General features: G+C 48.6%; 1 protein-coding gene across 1 annotated transcript in view; it reads left to right on the top strand.

Annotated features, from left to right (window-relative positions):
* Positions 1-23,331, top strand: part of COL27A1 (collagen type XXVII alpha 1 chain) — a 144,906-nt gene that overhangs the window by 87,669 nt on the left and 33,906 nt on the right. Inside the window, exons 25-37 of the mRNA XM_032708054.1 lie at positions 499-552; positions 3,115-3,168; positions 3,968-4,021; positions 7,154-7,207; positions 14,565-14,618; positions 14,974-15,018; positions 15,190-15,234; positions 15,458-15,511; positions 16,308-16,361; positions 18,581-18,634; positions 20,023-20,076; positions 20,845-20,898; positions 22,735-22,842. Coding sequence (XP_032563945.1) covers positions 499-552; positions 3,115-3,168; positions 3,968-4,021; positions 7,154-7,207; positions 14,565-14,618; positions 14,974-15,018; positions 15,190-15,234; positions 15,458-15,511; positions 16,308-16,361; positions 18,581-18,634; positions 20,023-20,076; positions 20,845-20,898; positions 22,735-22,842 — 738 coding nt within the window. The remainder of the gene's footprint in view (positions 1-498; positions 553-3,114; positions 3,169-3,967; positions 4,022-7,153; positions 7,208-14,564; positions 14,619-14,973; positions 15,019-15,189; positions 15,235-15,457; positions 15,512-16,307; positions 16,362-18,580; positions 18,635-20,022; positions 20,077-20,844; positions 20,899-22,734; positions 22,843-23,331) is intronic.

The raw sequence follows: 23,331 nt of genomic DNA, 5'->3' as shown, positions 1-23,331 counted from the left end.
CTACTGGCATCCCAGCAGCGTGACACTATCCAGGGCAAAATTACTCTGCACAAAGGGCTCAGATTAACCCAGAGGAAGTCTTACCCAGTCCAGCAGCTAAAATGATGGCGAGTCTCCGTCTCCGTGCAACCCGGGAGCTCCCGCTATCGATGCTCTTGGAGAAGCTGCGCTGGTGTCTCGGGAAGAGCTCGCAAAACAAAGCCACACTACGGACTCGCCCTTCCTACAGAACATGCTTAACTCATCCCCTATACTGTGTGTTGTGGTTCTTGCAGATCCTAGTGCTGCCGTTCCAGCTGGCGCCTAAAGCAGAACCAGCTGTGGAGTTAGACATTCCCATAGCCAGGAGCAACTCCGTCCGCTCTGGTAGCCAGTAGGAATTACTGAGCATTATACGAGGGATGCTGTGCTATTGCAACCAGCAAGGTGGACCAAAGGAACTGTTTACTTTCTCAGCGAGTAAAACTGAAAATTAATTGTGCTTTTCTCTTTCCCCAGGGTCTAATGGGTTTCATTGGTCCGGTGGGGGAGCCTGGAATAGCGGGAGAAAAGGTAAGATTGCCTGCAATGAAATGGTTGTTGTAACTTATGCAGGATGAGGGAGACTGGGGCAGGAGAAACGTTGTGGAGATTTAAGTTTTCGTGTCAGTGCAACACCCAGTTGGGAATGCAGCACGTCCAGGGTGTCTGAGCTAGTCGTGGGCCAGGCCAGAATCATCCACGTCTCATTTAGGAATTAATATTCGCTGCCCTCCAAGGAGATGCCGTCAAATATCCTCTGAAAATTTTACTTTCCTCATTCATAATGTGCCAGACAGCTTGTATTTAACAGTTAGTTCTGTTTTTTAAGAGAAGGGGGGACCCATCAGCCCTGTGTTCCCAGTCAAGGGAGGAGTCCACGGGGTTGAGGTTACAGATCTGTGCAGAGATGTGCTCACAAGCTCACACTGAGTAGCCAGTGGGGTCGAACAAGACCAGGGCTGAGGCTGCATTGAACAAGAGGTCTCAGCAATCTCCCAGGTACAGAGAAAGTGCAAGAGTGCAGCCACCCATCTGAGCAAAGGCTGGTTCAAATATTTCCCTTTTTATTGGATGAGGACTATCCCGTCCAGCTGGCCCTGGTTGCATTGGGCACACTAAGGGCTGGTGCCCTCTTGTGTACAGTACAGATACATGTTTCTTCTGGGTGGAAAAATGGCTTTATTTTCCATAAAACTGTGAATGGACATTAATTTGTTTTCCATTAGAGTGTAAAATTTTATTCAGAAGTATCTTCCAAAGACAAATAATTTATGTCACTCATCGTATCTCACTTGTAGGCTGCTGGTTTTCATTGGTGGTTTAATTATTCACAGTCCAGCTGTAAAGATAGTAAAGAGCGTAAAATGATGCATTGCACACATCAGTGCTTTCTTTCACTTTTATTACTTCAAGCCCTGTCCTCTGGGTAATGATGTAAAGACTCTGTGACAGTTATACTGTGTTTGCTGCAGATGCATTTTATTGTCTGTCTGCAGCAGCCTGTGGAAAGGCCATTCCACACTGTGGGCTCTGGTGGGGCAGGAGCAGAAGTTGCCTCAGCCCAAGCTGTCAAGGCACAGGAGAAATTATACTACATGAGCTGCATTTTAGAGAAGGAAAATAGAGGAATAAAGAGCCTGTGATGTGTCCAGGGTGGTTACAGAGAAAATTGGTGCCTGATTGAGCTGTCTCAATGGCAGCTGCAGCCCTTAATTGAATGAGGAATAAGGGGTTTGCCATGCAGGAGACATGGGAAGATCTTTTTTCCCACTCCATTAAATTCACATCTGTCCCTATGACTTCCATGCCAAAGCCTTGACCACGTGAGCCATTCTCATCTTCCAGATCAACTCTGTAACACGATGATATGACATTGGTGTCAAGGCAAACTCAGGCTGTCCTTTGAAAATCTGCCCTCGAAGATGCTCAGCACAGCTGTGATTTCTATCAGACTTCTCACCAGGACAAACTTAGGGATGACAGAAATAACTATCATCAAATCAAAACCTCAACCAGGCCTCCAGTTGGCATAGTATCCTACAGCTTACTATGCTCTTGTGAGCTAAATGAAGTGGGAAATATGCTTTCATTAGACATAGCTGAGTCAGCAATCTCCATCCTGAGAGCTGCAAAACTTAAGACTGAAGCCAGTAGAATCCAAAGATTATCAAAGAGAACAATACAGTTAATACATCCTTAATAAAATCCATCCATTCAGGGAGAAAAGAATCTGTACGTTGGTTTACAAGGGCCAACTGGTGACAACACAAACTCGGGGGTTTGTTTTTAATAAGCTCCTCCGAGCCCAGAAAATATTTCCCCTTACACTTTAGCTGTTGGAAGGTAGGTCAGATTTTGGGCGTAACCTACTTGGCAGCATTTGCTAAATCCTCCTTCCTCATCCCCCTCGAGCACGTGAACGTAACACACCTAATTCCCAGTGCATCACTGGGGCTGGAGGGAGGGCACAGGCTTGTTTCAGAAGGAATGGTATCTTCAGGGTGGGTTGTGGAGTCATCTGCCTCTGAGCCCCTCGTAAACACAGGCCTACAGGTCATTGTTGACTTCCAGGTCTCAGTATGAGCCATAAGACAGGGAGTTTTCCCACAAAACCTACAGTCTCCTCTGAAAGCACCAGGCTCTGCTTTTTGACAGCTTGACCCTCTGCTCTCAACAAGGCCCCATGACAACAGTTTTCAAATCCATGGCTCTGAAAATGCCAGCACATGAAGGGATTATGATGCTGCAGAACAGGGATGACCTGCCTGGGGTGGGAAGGGCTGGAGATCTCCTGGGGTTCAATCCTAGCACTGTTTGGAATTGAAAGTGGTCTTCAGTGTGTGGCCTGTTTCCTTCAGACCTTGGTGGTTTGATGGCAAGAGTAAAATCCCTTTACTTTGGATATGGAGGATTAGTTAATTCTTCTTGTAGTCCTTTAATTACTCTGATGAGATGGATAGAAAGAGAGTGATGATCATTCTGTGCTGGAAGCCTTTCTGGTAGAAAGCTGGTGGCAAAGACATGAATTTGTGGATTTTTAAATTGTTTCATTGCTCTAGATCACCCTTTCCTATGCACCTGTCTCTCTCCTAGGGTGACCGTGGCCCAGTGGGACCCCCAGGCCCTCCAGGAGTCAAGGGGTCGATGGTAAGGAGTAAGTCTGCATTCTCTCGCTCTTGCTGCTGCCTCTGTCTCTGTCCTGGCCAAGGGTGCAGCTTCTCCTGGTCCTTTAGTTACATGACAACAGCTGCAAGCTCTTCCTCTCTCTGTGGGAGTGGGAATGGCCATCTGACTGACTGGATATCGAGGTGTAACCTCTCCCCAGCAGTTGTGTCCTGCAGTCTCCCCTTCAGAGAAACACTGGGTTTGGAGGCGTGTTCTGCAGCTCCATCAGCTGAGGACCTGCTGTGTCAAGTGGAGACAACCAGGAACTCAAGGACTGCCTGTTCCCAAGCACCCTGGCTCCTGAACAGTCAGAGTCTGGGAACAGGGCTCTGTGTGCACATCCCAAGTTGCCTGAGCAGCTGGAGGTGCAGGGTGCTTGGGCAGCACTCTCAGTGTCCTGCTGTGCTCTGCCATTCAGGGAGCCCCGTTTATGAGTTTAATGGAGGGAACATCAGCAGGACCTTGTCTTGCTCTGACACTTAGTTCATATCTACCGTAGTGCAAGACCCAAAGGCAGATTTTCCTATTAGTTCAGCCCATTCTCTTCTGGGCTGTTCAGAAAATCTCGCTTCTGATATCAGTGGCCAGGTTGGAGCTGGGCTATCGACAGCCTGGCCATCTCTATCAGCCCCTGAAACATTTTATCCTGACTAATATTAGACCTCCCTGACCTTGCAACCAGCCAACAATGTCTTTTTTCCTGTTTTCCCATTTGGAGGATGCAGGGCTGAGCAGATTCTGGGCATTCACACCAGGCATGTTCTTCTTCCTTCCCTTTTAGGGGCACCCTGGGACACCAGGAGGAGTGGGTTTTCCTGGGATCCCAGGACCAACAGTAAGTAAAGGCTATCATCACCTTGTAATACCATATCCTAGACACTTGTAGGCTAAGTCAAGCAACTATATCCCAGTTTACTTAAGCTTGATGTGAACAACAGATATAGGGAAAGGAATGGGGCATGGGCGTGAGCAACATGGAAGGAGATGCTAAAAGAAAAAAAAAGCAGTGCTTAATTCAAACTTTTATAGCCCATTTCCCTAATTGGGGATGCAAAAATCACAATCCAGCCTCAGTCTTTTAGAAGGACACAGGCTCACTAGCTCTAGGTATTCCAGGCTGGGAATTGTTGGCACTGTGGTGATCACATCATGCGGTGACCCCGCCGTGTGCGGTCAGAGCCCTCACTGGCGTGAGAGGAGCAGCAGAGCAGCTGCCCCAGATGGACCCTCCATCTGGATGGGCTCATCTGGCACATGTGCAGCTGTGGCTGGAGCGTGCAATTGCTGTGGAGGCAGATTTGAGCCCAGCTCCAGTTTCCCACAGCCGTTGTTTAGACGGAGCTCATGCTCTCCCAGCAGCACAAGTGCCACTGTGTGCTGTTCTCTGGAGCCAACAGAAAGGCAGCTCTGGGCGGGTGCAGGGAATGGATTTTGCTCAGTGTGTGAATTCCCACAGTGCTGTTAATTAGGAGGAAGATCACAGTAGTAAAATGCCTGGGCAGTGCCAAAGGCTTGACCTTCAGATCCAGGGTCAGCTGTGCCCTGTGCGGGGAGCTCGGGGATGCTCTGGGTGCACAGGCTGCAGGCAGCTGCTGCCTGGGCACGGATTGCACAGTTGCAAGTCAGTGGAGGTGAGGGAAAGAGAAGGTCTGAGGTCAAACAGTACCTCGGGGTGACCCATCTCTGCCTTAAAAGCAGAAATGTGGCACCCACCAGGCCCTTACAATAAAAGTAGGATGACATTGCCAGCAGCTGCCAGCACTGAGCTGCTCTGTGGCTCCTCGTGGCAGCACTTGCTGTTGACAGAAGCCTAGGAGGCAGCTGGATATCTCTAAATATTCCATTTTTAGCAACTTTCCCCATCAGATTAAATGCTGCATGTCTTGGGGATAGCTGGAGCATTAGGCAGGCTCCCACCAGCTCTGTGCCTGTGATCGCCCTTGGCCCAGGCAGGTTCTGTGCTGGCCCCGTGGCAGAAAGCTCCTGAACACCGTCCAGTGCACCACTAACTGCACCTTTAGTTGAGGCTGAGTTTTGTCTGACTTCACTGGGGCATAACAACACTATGAGTTGAGGCATCAGCTCTGAGTAGAGATGTCAAAACCTCTCGGCAGAGCTCTGGGAGCTGAGACTGTCCCCAGGTCCTTCTGCTTCCTTCAGTTCCCTCTTCTGCAGGCAAATAACAAGTTCATCCAAGCAAAATATTTCCTCCAAGGCTGCATTTTAAAAAGTCGTAATTCAATAAGTCAAACTTCCCCACAAAGCCAGTAAATCAAATAATCCCCTAATATCAAATCCCTGCTCATTAATTCCAGCTGTTTCTCCATCAAACGTTCCTTATTTTCTTTTCAAGCCAGACCTGAGGCATGCTGTTGTTGTTTGTCCTGAACTGTTAAAACCTTTGAGATTAAACTCTCCAGAGAGACTTACAGCAGTCTGATGGCTGACTAATTCAATGGAGGGTAATTTGGAATGGGAAGCAAAAGTATAGTCAATGGTAGGAAATTTTGCCCTTAGCTTCAGCTCACTGGGACCTGTGAATTCCTTCTCCCTCTCCTTGCTCACCATCATGGTGTTAATCTTCTGTGTTAATATACATTTTTTTAAAATAATATATATATATAGGCATATTAATGGTCACTTATCTTCTCCCAAACAGTTCCTTGAAATTCCCAGCATGGTATCTAGTTGTTCCCTCAACATTTTACCATCACAACAAGTGCTTCTGTACTTGTATTTTCATAAGCTGTTTCAGTTAGGCTGAGACTTCCAGGAGGATATTCCAAATGCCAACAAAGTATTTCATCTCAATATGTGTTTATCATAAAAGTCTCTATAAAACAGGCATCTGACACATGTACTGCCTGTCTGTGCCAGTCACTACTGACCTCACTACCAAAACTGAGATTTACTGTGATCACAAATACAGTTACAGTCAACTGACTTTTCCATCTTGAGTGGGAACAGCTAAGCATTTGTGTTCTCAACATCTCCGTTCCAAAAGCAGAATCTTTATTAGTGGCAGTGGTATGAGCAGGAGGAAGATCACAGCCCAATTTTGTTCTGATCCTTAGCGGAGTGTGCTGGGTTGACAGTTGGTAAAAGCTCTTATTATATAAATAGCCAAATTTGATGTGGAATGTTTGAGAGAGTAAGGATGGAATGTGTCATTTTGAGGTTTTCTTTTCTGACAGCAGGAAGGCACTAATTTTAAATATGCGGTTTCAGAGTTATAATATAGAAGTAAGCCCTGTTAATTGAACATATCCTTTATTTTTTTGACACTGACAAATATTTTAGCAGAAAAAAAAAGTCTGATTTTCTGTATGCACATTAATGAATCAAGTGTGTACAAATCCAGGTGAAAAGAAAACCCGAAATCTTTCTGTAAATGTAAGAAGAACAGGATCATCCACAGCACCAACAGTCCAAATGAAATTAGCATCTGTCTGCCAGTATCAATATTTATGCAGCACTAACAGGGCAACAATTACTTGAAGATAAAAATCAGTATTTGGCTGAAAAGATCAAACTTGGATACCCAAGATGAGGTGTCTGATTTTTTTATTTGGACAACTCAAAACCAGATCCTGGTTATTATTATTATTTTTGAACAGATGCTGAGCAACAGCTGCTTTTAATAGCTTTGGAGGGGATTCTGGATGTTTGACTTCACATCACACCACTGACACAGATAACAGGCTGCAGGTCATTAAGCATACAAACCTCAGCCAGGATCCTTGGCCTAAATGTTCATAATCCAAAGACCATCAGTGATTTAAAAAAAAAGACCATTTACAGAGGAGTAAATGTGGTAATGTGTCTGGCAAGAGTTTAATGAACCAACCTGCTGGTCAAGGGACTTCACTTGAGGCCCCTGCAGATCACGTAGGGACATAGGATCATACCAACAGCTGCTGTCTTCCTCCTCCTTCATCTTCATTTTGTTTCCCTTTTCCCCTTCCAGGGTCCAGCAGGAGCCCGTGGTGCGCCAGGGATAAGAGGGATGAAAGGCCGCAGGGTAAGCACTTTCCAGGAGCTTTTATCCCTCTCCTATTTCAGCCCTTGGAAAGGCAGTCTGGTGGATTAGCCTGGGGGTGTGAAGATGAGCAGAAGCTGGGCAGCACTGCCACAGCCATGTTGCTGCTGTGCATAAAACACGAGGGCTTCGAAGGAAGTCTTACCAGGGATGTGAATACAAGTGATGTGTATGGGCAGAGGGGTGTCCAGTGTGGAGGTTAGCATGGAAGTGATCCAGTTTGTCTTTTCCAACCATTTGCAGTGTCAAAACGCTGTTTACAGATGCTTCTTGTGAGAATGGTGTAGATTTAATCATCTGGAGACGTATCTGAGTCGGGAAAAGGGTACAGGTAGAAGACCAGAAAAGGTGCTTCTGTTGCCAAGGGAGGGACAGGAGCTGAGATGTGAAGTGCTGTGATTAACCAGAGGCAGATAAAGGGGGAAATGGTATGTCATGACATAGAATTAAGAGATGAGGTCAGCAGAAATGGTGCTGACAGGGAGCTGAGCAGCCTGCTCTTCCCATGTCTCCCTTTCCAATCTCACAGGATCAATAACTTCCAGCAGGGCTCTGCAGGGCTGTGAGGAAGGTGTGCTTTGCACTGTCAGCAAATCAAATTATAAGCACATCCTGTGTCTTTCTATGGGTTTTTCCAGCCCATAACACAAGGCCCTGGTTTTATCTTGATGTAGCTCAACAGTCCCACACTGTAAGCATGTGTGACTCCCTGGAAAGGGCACCCCCAGCCTAGTGCTGGGTGATGGTACCAACTGGCATCACTGCCAGTGCTACAAGTCCCTGTTACACCAATAAATACCTCCCAGGCACTCTGAGTCAGCTCTTGTGTGGTGCTTCCTGCTCCGTTTGGGTGACAGCCGACAGCAGAATGACCTCTAGACCTGCCAAAGCTGCTTGTTTTCCTGCCTGTGACATCCAACCCACGTCCTGCTGAGCTCTTCAATCTTTCTTCTCCAACTGGATATTTATTGCAGGAGCATCCATCCCTGCTTTGGGTTGTTTTTCCCTGTCCAGCTGCTTTACAAAGTATTAATAGCGAGCACACATGGGTTCTTGCTGAAGGCCCCAACAACAACATATTTTGCATTTCTCCCTCCAAGGATCTGCTTCCATGTTTCATTTTCAAAGAGACACACTGGAGTAAACCATACATTTTACCTACTCCAATCTCTGCTTCTGCTGCAAGTCCTGCTTGGGGAATTTGGGACAGCCAAGGATTGCCTATGTTTCCCTATGCCAGAGTGAATACTCTCTTCAAATAGCTGTAACCAGCAAAAGGAAATGGAATAACCAATTAGGAAGCTTTATGACCACAGAGTTATGTACCCTGGAACTGCTCTAAGCTTTAAAATCACATCTAGAAGGACACCAGTAACATCCAAGCTTGGCAGATGCATGTCAGGGTTCAGCTTTTAACTTGTGACTGGGAAGAACAGCTTCCATGCCTCTGTTCTCCTTGATGGGGAGGCCCATGGAGTTCACTCCCCAGCTTCACTCTCAGAGGGGCCCCTGAGGAGTGAGGTTCCAGGACATCCATGATCCTGACGGATGAGAAACTGGAGGTGTTACCTCATGGGAGGCTCTGAGTGGATGGTGGAAAATACCTCAAGGTAAAACTTGCACAGAGTTGAACAGAAAACACCTTCTGGATGAATTCAGGCTGCAAATGTGTGGGCTCTTGGAGAGGTGGGTCCTCCAAGGGGATCAGATGCTTCAGCCAGTGTCTTTAATGTTTGCAGTGACAGAGGAGTCCCAAGCACTGCCTCGTCCCCACTGCCAGCCAGGAATGCCAACCACATCCCTGGCACTGAGCTCCTTACAGCAGGCATCCTTGGGCAACTACAGTGTTTGGCTCTTGGGCTGTGCAAGATTCCCTTACATAAACCTTCTTTGGCTTCTTACATCTGCCTTGGCCTCAAGTCCTCAGCCCTCCAGGAAAGCAAAGCCAACCAGGCTGTTTCCAGTTCCACTGCTACTGCCAGGAATGACAAAGGGAAGTATCTCTTATCATCACACAAGGTAAAACCAAGAGCAGAGCTGAATTCAGCTCCTAGGAAAGGAGTCTGGCTGGCACAGCAGGTACCTGCCTTTGGGTGTAGCTGGATCCAGAGTGCCAAACCCTCTGGAGAAATCCTGCAGGACCGCAACTGAACTGCTGTCAGCACTGGCCATCCTCAAAATGACATACCATGTAACAGAGCCCTTCAGCTTCATGGCCTGGGTTTACATTTCCTCTCCAGGTGTTCAGTCCAGCAGACCCTGTGCCAGTCGCTCCCTCTGGACATTCCCCCACCAGGGAACCCAGACTTCAAAGCACATCCTAGCCCTGCAAACCAGAAGTGCAGTGGTGGAGATGTGATGTGTCTGAGCACTGCAGTGATATAATCAATACAGGATTTGTGGGACAGACAGGCATCCTTTCTAAGATTCCCAGCAGAGAGGAGGAACTTGGCCTTTGCTCTGAAATCCCACAGATTTCAGTGAATATGATGTGGGGAAGTCACTATTGTAAGGACCAGCAGATCTCCTGCCTGGAGAATTTCTGGGTTTTATCCCTCTTGCTCATGTTTTCTTTTTCTTCATACTCTCCAAAGATATTCCAGGCACACAGTATTCTATGTTTGCTTACTTGGTCCTGTGACTCCAGCTCTTGGTTTTCTCAGGATGGGGAAATGATCCCCCAGTTGTAATTTCAAACATTAGCCTCTGTCTATCCCAGCTTACAAAAGGGATGTAATTCAATTCAGAGTGGAAACATGAATGTAGCCCCTGCCAGATGTTTATGAATTCCATGAGCTCTGTTTATGGATGCTTCATTAAAGCAAATTTGCTTTTGAAGGAAATGTAAATAGCAAATATGGTTTTGATTGTAAAGAACAATGGAGACTTTTAGGGGTCTGCATTTATGATGTGATAGCTTTTGTGTACTGTCAAGATATGTATATTTTAAAAAGAAAATTCTTTAAAAATTTTAACCTTCTTTTTTAGTCCCGACAGAGCTGTTATTCCTTCACAAGTCTTTGTTTAGTCCACCAAACTGATATTGAACAATCTTCCTCAAATGTGGTTTTCCCTCTGCTCTTCCCTAAGGACAAGAAATTTGGACATGTGAACCCAGGCTCATTTTCCTTCATCTGTACTCAGTGTAGCACTTGAACATGTGCTTAACATTCAGCTAGTGACAGCTATGTACATGCTTAAAACTAATTATTTAACCAAATCAAGGTTTAAATTTGGGGGCAGCTGATTCAGCAACTCGCTCACCCTATCTCACTTAAATCCTAAAGCACATTTCTTCTAATCAGCTCCTCGCAGCAGGAAAATGCGTGGTCTGCAGCATGTTCTCCTGAGGAAAATGTCATCAGAAAGACTGGGAATCTCTGCAAAAGGTTAAATATCAGCCAGAGTCAGGACTTGGCAACTCAGATCATAAAGCTGCACCTGAAATCCTGCTTTAAGTGCCTTATCTTGCCCTATTCTCCTGGCCTTGATGCCTCTCAGTATTTCTGGAATGTTATCCTCTCACTGCTGGGTTCTGGCTCAGGTGATACAAGAGAAGCTTTTCAAATCCCAAATCATATTTCTCTTTTCCACCATTCATCCAACTCCTGCATTAACTGCTGCCCAGGTGAAGCCTGCAAAGCTGAGATAAGGGGAGAACACCTGCACTCCAAGCTCTTTGCTGCTCTGTGCCAGAGGGGAGGGACCACTGCCTCTGCCACGTGGACCCAGCGCTTCCCAGCATCACCAACTGCAGACATTTGTAAATGCCAGGGATTTGTAAAGCGGTGTTATCTAAGCAAACCTGAAAATAGTTGCTTTCTTCCAGGCCCAGCTGAGTTTTTTTCATGGAGAAGAAGCAGGGGTGTATTGTTTTGCTTCCAGGGATCTTTCTAGTTGACTGAGAAAGCACTGGAAGTGTTTGAGGACAGGTTCGCTCCAGATCCATGGCCAGCGATGTCTCCCTTTGGCTTCACTCAAGGCATCTGCTGGCTTTTCATTTGGCCAGACTGTGATAGTGAAGTATCAGTATTTGGATAAAGGGGTAAGGAAGAAGCTTTGGGTTTCTGGAAAGGAGCTACTGACTGCTCCTTCGTGCTGCAGTTCATGGGCTCGTCACTGTCTCTCTTGGAGCTCTGAGGAGCTGTTTGAACAGGGGGAAGTGCAGTGCTGCTCTGCAAGAGCACCTTGCTGAGTATTTAGTTCTGCAGGAACCTTGTCTGCTCTAGCAGCAGGATGTATCCCTGTTGCCTCACCTGTACTAGCAATAAACCTAAGTTACAAAGCCTGGAGCTGAGTTCCACTGCATTTGTGAGCTGACACTGTTCACACCTGGCCAACATTTTAGCACCTTGTTTAGTCTGGGCTTACTGGTAGAGCTGCACATCTCAGGGAAATCCTGTCCTGGCATGTGCACCCACTGACCAAGGGGCACTGAGGCTGCAAGGGCAGCCCAGGGGCTGTGCTCAGCCCTGCCTGCAAGGCCAGGCTGCCAGGTCTGTGGTGGGAAGGCACCGTGCTGTGCCTTGCAGCGTTTGGCATTGGGATCTCCCTGGAGAGCTGCCAGGACCTCACTCACTCATCTCTGACCAACAGTTGTCAGTAATAGAGAGTTTTGAAGATTTAACTAATTGACTAAATGTAGCCTTCCCTGTCAGGGTGGATTAGGGAAAGCCTTTGCCCCAGGTTTCAGCCCAGGAGGCTGGAGATGAAGTTTGCCACGTGCATCTGCGAACAGAGGGTCACCTTCTCCTTCCTTAGGTCAAATGCTGATGAGTTGTGTTGTGATGGGATTAGGCAGGTGACTGCTGTGAAGTGAGATTGCCCTGGCAGATCCTGCCATGCTGGTGACGGGGTTCTGCTGGAAGAGACGAGGATACTGTAAACACTCCCCCAGCCAGCCAGCCCTGCTGGGTTGGACCGCTGAGAACCACAGCCCTCACTGCCCTCACTGCTGTACTGAGGGCACCCAACAGCCTCCACCCAGTTTAGAGAAGCCCAGCAGTGGCAAAGGGGCTGGACAGGGCAGGACGGGCTACAGAAGATGGGTCTGGAAGGGCCAGACACATCCCAGTTTCCTTCCTGACAGGATCTGTCTTGGAAGAGAAACCTCTAACCTGGGTCATCACTGTCATTTCCACGTCCCGCTTGCTTCTGATCCCCACTCCCTCTTCCAGGCCTGAGCTATGGACTCCTCCCCATCTGCACATCCTTCCCCTGCTTCACACGCAGGTCACCACATCAGCTTGGATAGTAAAGGTGTAATTGCACAGAGTAGTCTGAGTGGCTGCCCAAAGAGAAGGGGAACAGTTTGTTTTCCAGGGAGGATGAGCAGTTGGGTAGCAGGATGCTTTCCTAGAGTGCCAGCATCATAACCATGCTGACACCTTCCTATCCTATGGGCAGGTCTGTGTATTTGCTGGGTGTCCCAGTCACCCCACACAGCCCCAAGATGCCTCCAAGCCCTGCTTTCCCACCACCCAAACTTACAGGGCTGTCTGACTCGAGCTGTCAGTAGCCCTGCTTTTAAATGACCTTCTGGTTTATGTCATTGTGCTTTGAGGTTTATAGGGACATGGATTAATAAAACTTTTGGTCTTTACTGCTCTCTGATCTAGGAGCCAGCATGAACCACAGCATTTGGGGTGTTGGGCTGGTGAGAGCTGCCTGAGGTCAGTGCAGCAAAGCCCCAACCTGTGAAACACCCCCTTTGGTTGTGGGGTTCCCATCTGGGGCACAGTCCTTCTCTGTCCATCTGTCCTGGAGACCAGGCTGAGCATTCTTTAGAGTTGTGCCTTACTGGCAATGCAAGACAGGCTCTTGGTTATTTAATCTCAGCTCTGCTCAGCAGCACAGAGCTTTGCCAAGTGCAGTAGAAGTTTTTGCATTATTTTATATTGACAGTGTTTGTCTGCTGTAATAATTTGGCTGAGGTTCCTATACATTTCTGCTGTACAGTGCCTTTCTTTGTGAGTCTCTCTCTTTGCCTGTCATCCTGGAGTTGCTTTTCTAAGGCATTGGCTCCCTAGCCCTGTTATTACTTTTGGCACTGGGTTTGCATCCCGATTAAGCACATTGGCTCCTGTTTTCTCTCTTTCTGTGTTGGCCAGCTCTCAGAATTCCTCTTACCACTACATTCTAACACCACCCTGTGTTTTTATTTATTATTTGTATTGCAGTAGCGCCTAAGAGTCCCAACTGAGCTAATGACCTGATTATGAACATGAAGCCCATTAATAGTCTCTTGATATGCCCTTTTTAACTGTTTTATTTTCTCTCACTGTGGCTCTTTATTCTCTGTCAGTGTGACACACTGGTTTCTGGGGGTCAAATGGTGCAGAGGGTTGTGTGTTCAACTCTCCTGAAATTAGTGTGAGAGCTAAATGGTCTTTAAGGTCCCTTCCAACTCGAACCATTGATTCTATTCACAATCTTCCCCTCTTCCCAGGGCTCCCCTTGCTTAGAACTCTGGAGGAACAAGGACACCCCTTCCTCAACAACGCTCGAGCTGTGCCATGAACTGTTCATTTGTAGCTAGTCCCACCTGCTCATTTGCAGCAGGGTGCATGTCCTGTACACCTCCTGAGCTCCTCGTGCCTTCCACACGCTCGCACATCCAGGAGGAGATGCCAGACATGGGACCAGACCTGCAGAAGCAGGCACAGCCAGCTGAACTCCTCCCTACCTGCATATGCATGAGCACCTGCCTGGTCCCTAACAGCAGCCAAATCTTTAACTAGCAAGTAGCTGTAGCTGAAGACTTGGAGTTCAGCTGCCAGCAAATATACCCTGCTCTTTTTGAGGAATTTGGGGCCCAGGGCAGTCTGAAAGTACTGTATGCTGGGGGCTTGTGTGCCTCTATATTTTGTAGATTTATTGCCCTGATTGTGATGATGAGATTGTGTGGTATGCCAAGTGTTAAGGGCAGAGGCAGTTGGAAAAGCAAGGTTTCTAGGAATGCAGAGGTTTGCTATCAATAAGGCTGGAACCACAAGTCTCTGCCTTGCAAAACTGTTGTCGTGTAACCGTTGTCTGAAAATAAGGCTGTTCCTGGCCTGCTTTTTTCCTCTGGCTTTGCTTTGTGGCTGGTAGTTGGTTTAATAGGAATAAAAAGTTCTGTGTGCTGGTAACGGTGAGAAATGAAGCAACAAAACACAGAAAGAATCTTTTGAGTCCTGGGCTCTGAACTGCTGTGCTCAACACAAGCAGGTACAGGTTGGCTTAGCCAGGACTGATCTCATGGACTGTCCTGGTGGCCAAGACTAGAGTGACAGCTGGATTTTCCAGTGAGACATAGCTTCTATGTTCTTATTTTTGCCTCCCTTTTACCTTTTTACAGGGTGCCAGAGGGCCTGATGGACCAGTGGGCGAGCCGGGGTCACGAGGTGTCAAGGTGAGTGCCAAGGCTGCTCTGAGCTGTGCTGTGAAATGCTCTGGGCAGGATCGAGGTCTCATCCTCCTCCTCCAGGGCATGTTCAATTGCTCCATGAGGAGCAAGCAGCAAGGATGAGCCTGTCTTGCCACCAGAGTAAAATCTATCCAATGTTGGCATCGGGGCCCTTGCCCACGCTCCCTGCTGGTTGGGGTGTTCCTTGGGGCAGGATGGTGGGCATTTGTCCTCTCAAAAGCTGCAGGGAACTGGAGGGGATATTTGCTGGAAAATGTGCAGGAGCAGATGGGCTGGGGCAGAAGAGCATCACCAACAGTTTGTGCTCCTGCTGACATGACTTTGTCTTTTTGCTTTCCAGGGCCGACCAGGGGAGCCAGGCAGGCCGGGGCCAGATGGGCTGCAGGTATGTCCTCTGTGAGAGCCAGAGCCTGCCAAGCCTGGCACGGTGTCAGTCCTCTCTGTGGGGCACCCACACATTCCCAGTGCCCAGGGAACAGCAGCTTCTCCTGGCCAGAGTGTCGCGGGTGTGTTGGCACATTCCCAGCTCCTGATTGCTGTAACTGTGTGTTCACAGGGCAAGATGGGGGAGACTGGGGAGGCTGGAGCACGCGGCTTCCCAGTAAGTGTCCATCCCTTGTGCTTCCTTCCGTAACCTCAGGTTCACTCAAGTCTGTAAGTTTTGGGTCCCGGTTCAGGAGGGAGAATTTGGACAGTGTCTCACACTTAAAACAGCACCTCCTCACCTCCTTTTACTGGAGCATTTATGAGATGCACGTTACTGCTGAAAGCCATGAAGGATTCTGTGGGGTTGGAGCTGACCCTGGTGTTTTTAATTTTTCCAGGGTATCCAAGGACCTTCCGGACCTCCAGGAGCAAAAGGGGCTCCAGGCGACCCGGCAAGTGTCTTATCACTCTCTCTTCCTCTTTCTTTCCTAGAGCACACACAGACACTTCATTTCTTTCTCTGTCTGTCTCCTCCCCACCACTTATCCCATTCCCAGCCTCTCTGTCCTTGCCAACTCCAGCGTGGTCAGAGATGTGAAGGACTTGGCTAGAGTCCTAGGAGCCGTAAGGAAAGACAAGGTCAGACCCCTGAAAAGCAAAAGGGGGCCATGGATCAGCCAGGGAGAGCGTAGGATACAGGCTGGGGTGGATTTTTGAAGGGAGAAAAGAAGGGCAAGATTGGGACTGGGGCAGGGCCAGATGTAACAGGAGGAGTTGGAGTGGGCTGGTAGGTTGAGTGGAAGGGGAACCAGGAGGGAGGCTGATGGTGTCAGAACTGAGCCTACAGCTTGGGAGGAGGCACTGGGGGGTGGCAGGGGAAGACACAGACCTCAAGTAGGGTCAACAGGACCACCAAAGCAAGAAGAGGGATCTCTTCCTGCTCTCTGTGTCTGTGGGGACCATCCTGGACTGTGAAGGGAGTGGGTAAACCAGGCACTTCCAAGTTGCCAACTGCAGTTATTTTGGATGGGAGCCAGAAAGATGAAAGGTCTTCTGAGCTCTTTGCCTGCTAAGGTGCCTCAGCACACCCATTGCTTGCCTCTCCATCTCACTGGCCAGCTCTTGCACAGTGCATAACTCCTCTGAGGTGTAGGGGGGAGCTGGTGTTTTATCTTACAGACCACGGAAGTGATGGCCCTTCAGAAATGAAGACATGTATGAAAGGAGTCTTGTGTGTCTGTTTTTCAGGGTCCACAAGGACCACAGGGGCCACCTGGGCCTTTGGGAGAAATTGGGCATAAGGTAGGTGTGATCTTTGCTCCCGTTTGTTTTCCCCTTGCATCAAGAGTGGCAGGACTGAGGGAGGAGTAAATGTGCAGGGGCACATCCTTCCACACCTGGAGGTGTGGAACTATCAGGAAGGATTTCCCTAAAGTCTGAAAGTCAGCTTCCAAAGAAAACAGTGGAAATCAGAAATCAGAACATCACTTTAATCGCAGGCCACAGACACCCAGCTGGGGGACATGCAGACCCATCTTCACACCAAGGGAAACCTTTTAAGGGCGACCGCACCACGGACCAACTTATTGCACCAGGGTGCAGAGTCAGGGACCCAGCAGAATAACAGTTCAAACTGAGCACTGGCCCTTCCCCACTCCCTGGTGCTGCTGTTGACGTGACACAGGTTTGCCAGCAGCCCCAGCACAGCGGAGGAAGCTCAGAGACGCCTTTGCTGCTGACGGTGCTGTTGGGCTGTCGTTGCCATGAAGCAGTGGCACAAACACACCACAACCAAGCAGCAGCTGCCAAACAGTGCCCTGATGGAGTGCAGGGAGATGCCTCCATGATTTCCCCCTACCTCCTCAGCAGTTTTGGCTCCATTTCACTCCCACTGAGCATTACACTCTTGGCTCTTTATACCAGGTGTGCCAGTCCCCCTTTGGTAGCTCCTCTCCATAGGTCCTGAGCTGTAACACAGACACGATGTTTCACTCAGTTGTGAAAACAGCAGCAAAGGTGGCTTTTAATGCAGTCTATGCAAAGGGTGTGAGTCATGAAAGTTTCCATTCTCATGGCTGCTAGACTGGATGGAGCGAGCTCTCAGCGTGGTAAACCACACTGGGGAGCTGGAAAGCTGCTACCCAGCCACTCTGGATGTTGCCAACCAAGAAAGTACAGAGCTTCATTCAAATCCGTGACTCTTCCAGGAGCCTTTCTCTGCACTGGCACCTCTGGAGAAACCAAACCAGGATTTTTGCTTTCATTGGAGCTTGAATTTTCTCATTGCGTGACTTGACCATTTGTTCACAAACCCAACATACACCCTGCTCCCTCCTCTGCTTGAATCCATTTCAGTAAGCCAGGAACTGGCTTTATTCCCTGGGCAGCTCCCTTGACTATGTGCTCTTTTTTCCTTTATTCCCAACTGTAAAGAGAAGGGAGATTGTTGTCCGGAATGCAAATATCATAAGTAAATAAACCACTCAAATCCTTTAAAGAGAAGCTTTACTGTCCCATCTTTGGGCTTGTTTTGCTCATTCCCCACGCTTCCCAGAGGTAAGAGAAAAATGTACATGGATTAAAGCTCCCAGTAGGTCTCAGTACTAAACATAGCAAACGACCATGACCCGGCTGTGACGGGGCTGCACATGGCACTGGACACTGAGGGAGTACAGTTTGCAAGGTCATTCTCCCATCTTCCTATCTTGCTTCCCATAATTTCCCAGGTCAGGCACTCATTTTTGGCTCTCTGAGGGATGCCAAGCCCCTCTCAGAGGAAGGAGGCACTTTCCCTCTGCTACTCCAGCCTGATTTCTGGTCTGATCCCAGCCATTGGTATTCAATGTTTTCTGTCCCAGTACAGCCAGAGACAGTGAGTGAGGGTTGTCAAGGCTAACCTGGCCAAAATTTGTGCTGGAGGATTCAGTGTAACCTTGCTGCTTTTGGCTCCCTTTAGCTGCCAGCACCATCATGCCCCTGGCTCTCTGGGAATAGGGGCCAAAGGCTCAGCCTGAAGCTGTGGAGTCTGGGGCAGATAAACCCTCAACAAAACAAGACACGTGGTGCAGAAAATTTGCTCACACCAGTGCTGATGGAGAAGTGGGACAAGAGCACAGCCAAGCATTTTTGTTACCCACTGTTAACAGCCAGTCTGGACCCTGGTAAAGGGCTTTCAAGTCTGATTCTGGACCTTTCCCCCTCTTTCCCAGCTAGTTCCAGTGTGGTTACCTACTTTAGAAAGCAGAGGGGCTGGAAGGGGGTAGGGAAAGGTGCTTGGCAGAGGAGGCTGGAGAGAGGGGAAGGTGTGAGAGTTGATCAGAGCCCTCCCAGAAAGCAGGCACGAGGGGTCCTGGGCCTCTTTGATGCTGCGAACCCCGAGCCAGCTCCAAGGAGGTAATTGCATTGCAACCAGGGCTCAGCTGTCCCAGGAGGGCTCTGCTAAAGGAATTATGTCTTTGATCTTGCTTTCTACTGAGTTACAATGGCTTTTTCATTGTCTTGGATTTATTTTTTTTTCCCAGGGACCGCCTGGCTCAATGGGACAACCTGGCCTTGCAGGTGAACCTGGCATGAAGGTAAGAAAAACCCCTTAGTGAAATTCCTTTGTCAGACTGGGGAGATAATAGCAACTTGTGTTCCTGCAGGGCTGAGTGACATTGCAGGTTTGCCCTCCAGCAGCTAAAGCAGAAAGTGCTTTCAACAAAAGATAAAGTTTAAAATATAAAGTCCAGTTAACTTTATCCTTTGGTTGCGAATTCCTGAGCCCCAACCTGAGGGGGAGGCCATCAGTGCTGGGGAGAAGCACCGTCCCAGGGATCTTGTGCCTCAAGAACTGTGAAGGGCCTTGGAAATGAAGCTCAGCTCTCTGCAGATCCAAAATCTGAATGGAGAAGGGAGTCCTCAAGACCCAGAGATCCAGGCAGCTTCTGATTTGAAACCAGAAGTGTCTTAGGAAGGTCCCAAACTTAAAAATACCTTCAGTTTCCAAGCTTCAACTCTGTGGGGACTGAGGTCCTCTGATGGTTGCAGGGAAAGGGTGCCCTGCTCCAGACTATGAATTCTCCTTCTTGTCCTCATGGAAAGGCCTATAAAAGCCATCTCTTTGTTTGAATAAGATCCCTGTGCTGAGCAGCTCAGAGGAGTTTTTATTTCATTCTAACCCCCTTGGTTTGAAGGTTCATTCCTGCAAGCAGAGCTTTTGAACAGACTCTATGTGGGGATTAAATGCAGTTTCCTCCGTGCTGCTCTTCACTCTCACCCCCAGCCCCATCCTTTGCCATGTTTTCCTTGGCAAATCTTCTGACACTTCACTGGAGCTACTGTGCCTTTGGCATCCTGATACTGCTCGAGTGTTTTCAGCTCCTGTGCTCCTGGCTGCCCTCCTGGGGAGCAGGACACGATGGTTTGCACAGACACCCTTTTACCCACTGTCAGTGCAACAGGTCCTTGCGGGAAGTCGGGGAGGGAGAGTCCTGTCCTGCTCCTTCTGGAGCTTCCAAGCTGGAAGGAGCTGAACCAAGGCTGGTCTGGGCAGTCATCGCTTGCAGACCAGTCTTCTGGTTCTCTCCTTTTGGTGCCATCAAAGATTCAGGTTTTCCTCCAGGGGCTGGGGCTCAAAGAGCTGTTGGGTCTCTTCTCCCTCGCTCTGGTCATGTCTGCCACCACCCCACACTGCACCCAGCATTGCTGCTTGTCTGGGAAGGACCATGCCCAGGGAATACCTGCAGGCAGCATAGACCGCTCCTTGACCCCTGTCCTTTCAAGCTTTATTGCAACAGAGCCTGTCAGAGGTGTCCTTGTGTGCTCTCCCTATGCTGGGCCTTTGGACCCCCTTGAAAACTGAAGGTGTTTGTGTGAGAGAAGGAAAGAAAAAGTCAAAATGAGGAGTGCAATGGGACGTGCTTCATGTTCACTCACCATCAGCAAACAGCTTGTCTCCATGCCTGAGTTTCCTTCTTTTTAGGGTGATCCTGGCCAGCTGGGAGTCCCTGGAGAGCAAGGTCTCATTGGCCAAAGGGTGAGTATGGCCACCCACCTTTTCATGGGGCTTCTGTGCCTTGACAGTTCCCCAGAGGATCTGTCCCTGCTCAAACACAGCTGGGCAGGCAGACCCTGCCCTGGGCATCCTGTAACCCTCATGGCCCCTGTTCCTTCTCTGGGAGGTGGAAGCCCCTTCCCCACAGAGTCTGTCAGCCTGAGATCACCAGCCTTCGTGAGCCTCTGGGGTGCCACAGTGACACTTGTGACACCCTCTCGTGTGAAAGGGGCAGTGTGGGAACAGATGTGGGAACAGACCCCTCCTGTTTGCCAGGGGCTGTGTCCACAGGGGCAGGGGATGCTGGAGCAGAAGGAGGCATTAACAGGGAAACACTGGCTACACTGTGCATGTGTGGGAGGGAGCTGGGTGGGATGAATGCATGGATTGAGGCTTCCAGGGTCTGTGTCCCTTCTCAGGACTGAGGTCGGTTGTTGGAGCAGGATGGGGAAGCCCCAAGTTACATGAATACAGACTGAGCCCCTTTTCACACAGGGAAGGAGGTCTTCCCACAGGCCAGCAGCAGGTCCGTGGAGGAGAAACTATGGCTCAGAATAAAGCAAGAGGCTGAATTCTTGCTCTTGCTCCAGAGGAAGCTTGTTCAGCATTAGGGTATGGGATAGGACACATGTCAAAGTGCAGGGTTGGGCTCCCATTGCTGCAGTCCCACTGCTGCCATGAGTCAGCTGCAGAAAGCAGAGGGAAAAGCATGTTTAGGCACAGCCTCATGGTGCTTCCTTCTGTCTGCAGGGAGAATCTGGGCTGGAAGGGGACAGCGGGCTGCCTGGGCCAGATGGGATCAAGGTAAACCTCAGTCTCGTGGAGTGTCAGCTCTCACACACATCTCTGTGCACTCAAGTCCCTGTGATCCCTAGGGCCAGCATGAAGCCAAGGGGGTTACTGGGTCCTCTGTGCAATCAGCCTCTGCCCTGCTCTCTCCAAGGACTTTTTTCTGCAAGCACACATAACAAACTCCTCCTGTTTCACTCCTCTACCCACGTTTTTGGCATCTGATCAGATCTCCAAAAAGGTCAAGTTCTTCAAAATCTGGTTTCCAACAATTTGTCTGTTTTATTTGAGTCTTTACAGAACAAATTTCCAACTAATCAGGAATTCCTGGGCCTGGCAAGGGGAATCGAGAATTGCCCATCACTCTCCCATGCACCACTGACCAGAACAATGTTAGCAAGTAAAGAAACCATATCCCTCTCCCCTTGGCAGAGCCCCAGGTGCTCACTCAGGGCTCTAACTGCTGTGAGTTTGCTACCTTGCCTTTGGAACAGGACTCTGATTCCTGTCCCTGCACAGCCAGCCTTTCCAAACAGGCCAACAATTTTGTCCCATGGAAAGAAAGAGCAGCCTATCCCACAACAATGCAGTTTATTTCTTCATTCTAGTTAATCTATTTGCCATGTGTCTCTATTTCTGCTTATCTCTGAATGTTGGACCAAAAAACCTCTTCCTTAAGGACAGTTAAGGCTTCTGTATTCTCTGACTGTCCCCAGGAGCTCTTGAACCAAAGCAGCTCTTTCCAACCCAAATGTGTCTCTGGACAGTTAACCAGATGTGTCTCTGCTCCTTAACCAGACAAGATGTTGCTGAGCTCTCACCATGCAGGTGCAAGAGGAAAATGACTCAGTAAAGGCTGGTTGGCTCCAAAAGTGCAGGTGCTGATCCCAGTATAGAACTGGAGTGGTAGTACTGAATAATGCGAAATACTGACAATATTTTATTTGTCTTGATAAAAGAAAAACAGCTCCAAACTTACTACTTCTTACACTTCTGTGATTGTATCTCTGGTCTGCATTCCAGTTGGTTGTCAATGATCCATACTGAAGTTTCATTATCTGCCAGATTTTTTCCTAAATTTCCAAGACTGGTTTCACCAGGGAAGGTTTAAGTTAGACATTAGGAAAAACTTCTTCACAGAAAGGGTAGTCAGGCGTTGGAATAAGCTGCCCTGCCACAGAAAGTGGTGGAGTCACTATCCCTGGAAGTGGCAGCTGGGGACATGGTTTAGTGGTGGGCTTGACAGTGCTGGGTTAATAGTTGGACACACTGATCTTGAAGGTCCTTTCCAACCCAAATGATTCTATGATTCTGTAACTGTAAGAACAGTGATTTGACAGGGCACCTACTGCTCAGACCATAAATCCTTCACAGGGCACGGTGACACTGTTTTCCAGAGTGTTTGAGCCCTGGACTGATTCCTATTTGGCAGTGAGAGCCAAGCAGCCACTCCAGACAAACCCATCCTATTAAAAGTCTTCCAGCATCCCAAGCTCAGGGCTTCTGGGTGAGGCGAGGCAGGCTTTCAGATCTTGTCTGCCTGCCTCATTCACGTGGGAGGTTCAGGCCCTATTGCAGGAGAAGCAAAGGGGTTCAGGTTACCCTGTGTAATGGGGGAGTTCCTTCTCCTCTAGCCAAGAGATTTTAAAGAAAAGAAACCTGGTTTTGCTCCTTTTTTAAATGTCAAGTGTATTATGACTCATCCTCATTCATCCTTTTGCTTGCAGGCTCTTTTCCTCTCAGACTCCTGAAATATTAATTATGTGGTGGGTTTTTCCTTGCAAGAGGCAATGCACAGAGACCCATGTGTTGTGTGGGCATGAAAACCTCCCACTCTCCTCTCCTTCACAGGGGGACAAAGGAGAGCAAGGCCTGGAAGGAGAGAAAGGAGAAAAAGGCAACGAAGGACTGAAGGGAAAAGAAGGACCTCCTGGATATCCCGGAATCACAGGTGTCCGAGTGAGTCTGCGAATCCAGCCCGTGGGCGATCCATGGGTTCCCTATGGTGATGAGTGTGTGAACCAGGACACTGCTTAGGGCAGGAGGCCATCTGAGATGTCACTTGTTGCAAATGCTGTCATAAAGTATGTCATTTTTGTGAAAAACTGCATCTGGGGGCTGGTTTGGTCTTCCAGTCAGGACATACTTGAGATGTGGATCGCTCCTCTGGTCTGCCATAGGCTTTGGGACAGTGCCTCCCTCCTGCACATGTAAGATGGATCTGGCAGGATGTTAGAGAGGGAGGTACAGAGGGCTGTGAGGGGCTGAGTTTCCCCTGGCTTGCACAGCTGACTTGGGCCTGGAGCCTGGAAGTGACCAAGCTTGTGCCTTCTCTGATGATTACTTGCTTGCTTCTGGTCTTCCCTTTAATATTTTATATTTAATTTTATATTATCTATATATTTTATATATAATTCTGTATTTAAGGCTCTCCCTTAAATATAGAAA

The sequence above is a fragment of the Chiroxiphia lanceolata genome, chromosome 21, assembly GCF_009829145.1.
Source record: "Chiroxiphia lanceolata isolate bChiLan1 chromosome 21, bChiLan1.pri, whole genome shotgun sequence".
Taxonomy (NCBI): domain Eukaryota; kingdom Metazoa; phylum Chordata; class Aves; order Passeriformes; family Pipridae; genus Chiroxiphia; species Chiroxiphia lanceolata.
The sequence above is the reverse complement of the archived record's forward strand: the minus strand, read 5'-3'. Positions and strand labels throughout refer to the sequence as shown.